Source organism: Apaloderma vittatum, unplaced genomic scaffold, assembly GCF_000703405.1.
Source record: "Apaloderma vittatum isolate BGI_N311 unplaced genomic scaffold, ASM70340v1 scaffold22953, whole genome shotgun sequence".
In the NCBI taxonomy this organism is placed as follows: Eukaryota; Metazoa; Chordata; class Aves; order Trogoniformes; family Trogonidae; genus Apaloderma; species Apaloderma vittatum.
The window spans coordinates 1-6,463 of NW_009708935.1; the positions used below are offsets into that span (position 1 = coordinate 1).

General features: G+C 53.4%; 1 protein-coding gene across 1 annotated transcript; it reads right to left on the minus strand.

Moving 5' to 3' along the window:
* Positions 1–2,013: 2,013 nt before the first annotated feature.
* Positions 2,014–6,458, minus strand: HMCES (5-hydroxymethylcytosine (hmC) binding, ES cell-specific; the record flags this gene model as incomplete). Its single annotated transcript, XM_009866747.1, has 6 exons — positions 2,014–2,220; positions 2,624–2,816; positions 3,264–3,424; positions 3,997–4,119; positions 4,464–4,607; positions 6,390–6,458. Coding segments are annotated over 6 exons (897 nt in total), but the record flags the coding sequence as incomplete, so codon positions are not given.
* Positions 6,459–6,463: the final 5 nt, after the last annotated feature.

Genomic DNA, 6,463 nt, shown 5'->3' on the forward strand with positions numbered 1-6,463 from the left:
GGGTGATGAGGGGGGTTCCCATGCTCCCAACTGGCCATAGCCAGCGCTCCCCCACACCCTAATAGCTCCTTCTTGGCCGACGGGGACGGAGGTGACGCTCTGCGGGAGGGGGAAGTTGTTCCCAAGCCAGGTTTGGGGAGCCAGGTCACACCGGGTTGTGTGGGGTCAGGAGCAATAGCTGGGCGGGCAGCCGGGCTCCAGTTTAAAGGTCGTGTTAGGTCAGCAACAACACCTCCTCATTAAAACTCTCAGCACTGTTGGTTTGGTTTTTTGTTTTGTTTTGTTTTGTTTTTCCCGTTGATGATGTTGCTGGTGCTCACAGCCTGGAGGGAGATAATCTGTACCCTGTGCCTTTGCAGTGCCCCTGCCTCCCTGAGGGAAGGATTACGGTCCCCAGAGCAGGGAAAGGTGAACGCCCCACTCACATTCAGCATTTTCACACCCTCCACAGCACTGGAGACCTGAAACGAATTTAAGGTGAGCTGGTGACGTTTTGGAAAAAACCTGATGTGCAGCTGAGCTGTTTATCCCAGAGGAGCCAGAGCCAGGCAGGGAGAGAAACCTCTCTTGTAGGTCCTGCAAGGACAGGCACGGAGGTGCCAGTCCCAGTGCTTGAAGACCTAGTTATTCTGCCAGGAGCTGCTCATGGAGCAACTCTCTTGCCTCAAGTCACTGTGGGAGCAATGAGGAGCCAGCTAGCAACAGGCTTTCTGGCAGCAAATCCTAATCCCACCCCAGCTTCCCATAAACCAGGAGACCTTCTGTGCTCAGCCGCCTCCATGGCACGCGAGGGATTGAGACAGATTTTGGATCAGAGAGCACTCAGGGCTCCCTGGGTGCCCGTCCTGGGGTTCCTGTCCTGGCAGGACAAATGCCAGCCTCCCCTGCAGCTCCCCAGGGGCAGATCATAGGAGAGGAGACTCAGAATAAATCCCCAGGGAATATCTTCCTCTGGCAAATGGAAATGCTTCAGCAACACGGCTCTGCCGGTACCCTGAGAGCTCAGCAGCAGGTGGCTGGTCTCCCCTCCAGCAGATGGAGAGGTGGGCAAGGGGGACACACGCACACAGACGAGAGTGCTGTGCAGTCAACCAGTTAATCCCATTTTATTGTTTCCAGTACAAATGAAGTACTCTTTCCAGTAAGGGTCCCACCGTGTAAGGCTTTCAATCTGTAACATCTGGCTTTTGTTTACAAAACATCTGACCTCATAAACAACTGCTGTTCTGCAACAGCACATTGGTTATCTGGGTTTTAATGAATGACCTTTACGAATGAGGCAGAGTGCATCCCTCCACAGATCAAGGAAATCCTCTCTAAATCTTCAAATCCCATTAACAAAATGATTGTACAAACAACGTGACCAAGGCACGCTGTCCCACCCCGCTGCCCACAGGGACATCCGAGCAAAGTCCAGTTCATCCCAGGTGCTGCTCAAACATTTCCCTGTCTAGGAGCCACAAATACATGTGGCAATGCTGGTGCAGAGCAGGATGAGTTTGGCAGATCTTCCCAGCCTGGGGTTTCCTCCTAGTATTTATTGCATGTTCCTCTGTACTGCAGCCATCTTTTGAGAGACAGGATTAGAAAGGAATTTGTACAGAATCAATATGGAATTAAATGGAAAAGAGGCATCAGTTTAATATAAAAACAGAAAAGAAAAGAAAACAGAAGGAGACATGAACACTGTCAGAAGGCAGAAGCTACTCCTCACCCGGCAAGCTGAGATGCTTCTCAGGGCTTTACCTTCGTTTGGCACGAGTGACTGGCAGGGAGGGAGGCCAGCAAGTTATATTCACTTCCATCAGCACAAGCCAAAACCAAATCCTTTCAAGACAAACATCAGCCTTTAACAAACCATGAAGAACAGAGACAATGACCTAAAGCATTGGATCAACACCTGAGAGGCTTGGAGAATCTCAACATCAGTCTGCAAAACCTTCCAAAAAACATTCCTAACTCTGCTTAGGAAAATCAGGAGAAAAAAGGACAGCCATCCATCCCAGCTGGCGCCTAAGCCTTGCGCTTCTTCGCAGTCGGCTCTCCCTCCTTCCCCAGCCACTGCTGCAGGATACCCGCACTGGTTTTCTTGGGCGAAGGGCTGTGGATGAACTGACTTGTCCACTTGGGCAAATCGTTTTCTTTCTTCTGGGGAGAGCCCTCCTGGGAGTTTTTTAACCAGGCCATCATTGCTTTGCTGCTTGGGGTGGCTTTGACCTCCTGGAGAGACAAAAGAGAGCGTGAGAGAAGCCAGCAGCACGGCAAGAGCAGGGCAGGCAGCCGATGGTGAGAGCTGGTCCAGAGCAGGAGGTGGAGGCTGGAGCAACGGCTCTGCTGGCAATCAGGCACATCTGCGGGAGGTTCCCCAGGCTGCTAGGAACAGGCTTGTTCCAAGCCTCATTTCACACGGAATTTGCCTCATTTGGCAGAGGAATCCTGGCATGGGGTGACAGTTTTATTTCTGGAAGTGGAGGGAAGGGAATCTGTTTGGGGCTCTGCACTCCAGCATCAAGCACCAAAGTGCCCTGAACATGATGCCCCCCTGCAGCCCGGCAGCCCCATCCCTGCTCAGGGACGTCACCGGGGACAAGCTCTCCCCTGTCAAGCCCCCACCAGCACTCACCTTCTTGGCTCCCAGCTCGATAGGTGCAACACACTCGGGAGTGTTGTTGCGGACGCTGTTGACAAAGGTGGACACTGGGTGGAAAACAATGTTTTCTGTGGGCTGGATGAGTTTAATTGCTTCTTGGGTTGGCACTTCAGCGAAGTCCAGCCATTTTGTGATGGCCTCATCTCCGTCCAGGATGGCTGGCATCCTAGGGGACAGGACAGTCAGAGCCAAAGCCCAGAGCCGATAGGGCAGAGCAGGGTAGCAAAAGCCAGGCTCGTAAGCCAGCAAGGAGCCGGCAGCTTGGGAGGAAATAGGAGGAAAACCGAAGCAGCAGAATGCTCTTCTGCAAGGCAGAGCATGCGCTTGCTTCGCCCAGGTAGCTGCTTTGCTGGAAGAGGCGGAAGATTTGACTGCCAGGCCCTGGCCAGGCAGAGGCCGATCCAACTGCACAGAGCCATCCAACTCCGACTGCCACCCACCGCGGCACAAACATGGTGATTTATAGAAAGGGCGTGAGCCAGTGACCTGGAACAAGCCAGTGATGTGGTAGCGTTTTTCTCACAGAGCATCAGTAGGAGGCAAGACTCCCTGCCTGCACTGACCGGCTGGTGTTTAAAGGTGCAGCTTTCCTTCCTTGCCCACTCCCACTTGCCTGTGATGGATGAAGCTCACGTCCTTGGAGGCATCCACAGTGATGATGGTGTAAGTGTACAGCGTTTCTCCTCCTGACGGCGGCTCCCAGCAGTCAAAAATCCCAGCCATGGTGAGCAACCTCCATCCTCTCCATTCCTCATCTCCCTCTTTCTCTTCAGCCTGCAGGACAGAGCCTCCATCACCCCAGTCAGTGCCGATCTGTGGGCAGACGAAGCATTGATGACTTACCAGTGCTGTGGCAGGTCAACAGCTCAGATCTAAGTCATGAACTGAATTATAGGGCTTTCCACAAACCCTTCTACAGATTTGAAGTAACTACAGGAGGGGAATCAGGAGTCTCATCTTTCCAGTGGCAACCCAGCACCCTCTTCCCATTCTGACCATGCCAGTCGCAGGCTCAACCACAAGCAAGAGGTAGTGAAACTCCCAGCCCAGTCCCCTGAGACACACGTCGCCCGCTCATGCAAACATCCGGCATGCAGGGAGCAGCGAGGCGTGACGGCGGGGATGCTGCGGCACAGCTTACAGCCAGGGGACTACAGCGGCAGGGATCGTTGGCCACAGAGGGATGCCAGAGCACTGAGCCCACCTCAGAACAGAGCCTCGTTGGGAAACAGAGACCCCCAGAGTCAGGCACAGCTGGAGGGAAGGGGGCTTTCCCCAGTGCAGCTGGAGGGAGCATGGGCTCAGAGCCAAGCGTGAGTGTTCAGCCACAGTGAGGGACTCCCTACCGTGGCATCCTTCGTCTGGGGGAAGTAAATGAAATATGGCTGCTTCCCCCCCCTCTGCTGCTGCTGCCACTCATAGAAGCCATCCGCCAGGACCACGCAGCGCTTGCCCTTGAGGAGGGCACCCTGGGGGAGAGAAAGCACAAGTGAGCAGTGAAGAGCAGCCTCAGGCAGCCTGCAAGGGAGGACAGGGGTCCTGGGGACCGCTCGCTTTGTCTCAAGACTCCCCTGAACTGCCCCATGGGGTGAACTAACATGCCTGTGAGTGCAGTGATGGCAGATGAGCTTCACCAGCAACAACCTTTCCAGTGCTTCCATTTTAATGAAACCGACCAGCCCTGCAGTACAGGGACTTATTTCCCTTGGCGGCAGGTAAACGGTGACCAGTACTCGATAGGGAAATGCTTCAGCTCTAGCTTTGCTGACTACAAGATCTCTTCAAGCTGGACACAAAGACAACAGCAACTCACCTTGTAGGAGGACTTCTTCAGCATGGTATCACTGCGGCAGTTGGAGGTATTAAACTGCATTTTGGAGGGGTCGTCATTTTTGAACCAGGAGGGAATGAGGCCCCAGCGCATGTCCATGAGGACCCGCTCGGAGGAGTCGGCATCCTTTCGAATGAGACAGAGAAACACCTCAGGTGAGAGCCATGTTCTAGGGACCAGAAGCAGCCCCACTGTTTGAGAGAGGGGCTTTGTAGAGCCCTGTAAGGGGTGAAGAGGCTGGTTTCTCTCCTGAGAGCTGAGCTGGGACTCACAGCCACTCCAGCACCAAACCTGCCTCTGCTCTTCTGCAGGGATGCCACCCGCAAGCCGTGCAGAAACAGCTACTAATTATAAGCCTTTGCATATTCTTAACGGCTTTTCTCTAAGAATTAATCTCCATCAGAAAGCTCAAGAATATTTTGCAGGAATAAACAATTAAGTGTCTCAGCAAGGCTCACCCCACAACTCTCTAAAGGAATTCATTCCATTCTCCTTCACTGGAAGTGGCGGGACACACGAGCTCCCCGGCTCTAGAGTAGACGGTCATGTCAGGCTGGTGTTAAGGTCCTCAGAACTGCTCTCGTTGGTGTGAGCACTCCTCAGGGTGTAAGCCTCACCTTCATTTTAATAATGTGAGTTCTGCCGACCTAGTTCACTTTCACTCCTTGCGCTTTGCTTATCATCTGCCTTTGGACAATGGAAGCGGTTTGTGGCTTTCACTTCTCCCCCAGCCCGCTCTCGCTTTCTGCCCGCAGCCGCCAGCCCCAGGCAGCTCCCTATAAATATATATATATGTACTATATATATATATATATACACACACCTGCTATAGGTGTTTATCATATAGAGCTGTGTATGTGCCTAGCTTGGTGAAGTCTTCCAGAGCCTCCCACAGCCAAGAAGTGGCAAAAAGGGACACCTTATACCACACCTGTCCCAACAGCTGGACAGGGATGCACAAACGAGGAGGTGTCACCTGTGACACACTCTCGGCCCCGAACTCCTCAGATCCACGAGCTTATCAGCTGCTCCTGGGGGAATGTAGGACCCCCGAGAAGGCAGGAAAGGAGGGTACAAAGGATGCCTGATGGCATCCATCACCCACAGCACTCCAAAACAGCCCCACTGAGGCGTCCCACCGCATCCCCTGAGCTCATAACAGCTGTGAAGTGCAGCAGCCCCGCTTGCTGTCCCACCAGCTGGAGGACAAGCAGAGGGAGCCCAAGTTGGGGTGTTTCCATTCAGTGCACCCAGCCTCACCCCACTGAGCACGAAAAAGCAGCAGTTCGTTGGGCACCCTCTTATGCAGAAACCAAATTAGATGCACAAATGGTTGTACGGGCTGCTTGGGTTGTCTGGAGAAGGTCTGCTGGGCCTTAAATTAGCCAGGATAACGGTCACCACAGGTGTACAGTTACTTCACAGCTTTGAGGTTGACATTTTTTTTTTTTACCTCTACCCTCAGCAGTAGTACAAAATGAAAAAAAAGTGCCTCAGAAAAGCAGAATAAAACCAGCAGAGCAACTATAGACATTTTGGGAAAAAATATCTACCCCAGTTAGTCAGTTACCCGCGATTTTTTTTGCAGAAAGTACACTATTACGCTAGAAGCTGGTGCCAACTGCCCGCTCTCCTTAGGGACATGTAAATACCAACACAAAGAGACCCCTTCGCAGTTAGAAAATTCAACGTGCCCTGAGCAAAGGGAAGCCCAGCAAGCCCGGGTACCACCCGCCTCACACGGAACCCGCGGCATCCATCCACGGAGGGCTTGAGTGGTTTCTTTTTCTTTTTTTCTTTTTTCCCAGTAGCAACCGAGCGCCCCGCGCCCATGGCCGCTGCCGGACCCGGGAAGTGAGCCCGGCGGCGGGTGGGAAGGGGAAGGGGAAAGGGAAGGGAAGGGGGTACCTGCTGGAGGTGCCGACGGGAGAGCAGCACCGGCCCGCTGGAGCTCGGGCCCTTGTTGTAGCAGGGCCGGTACC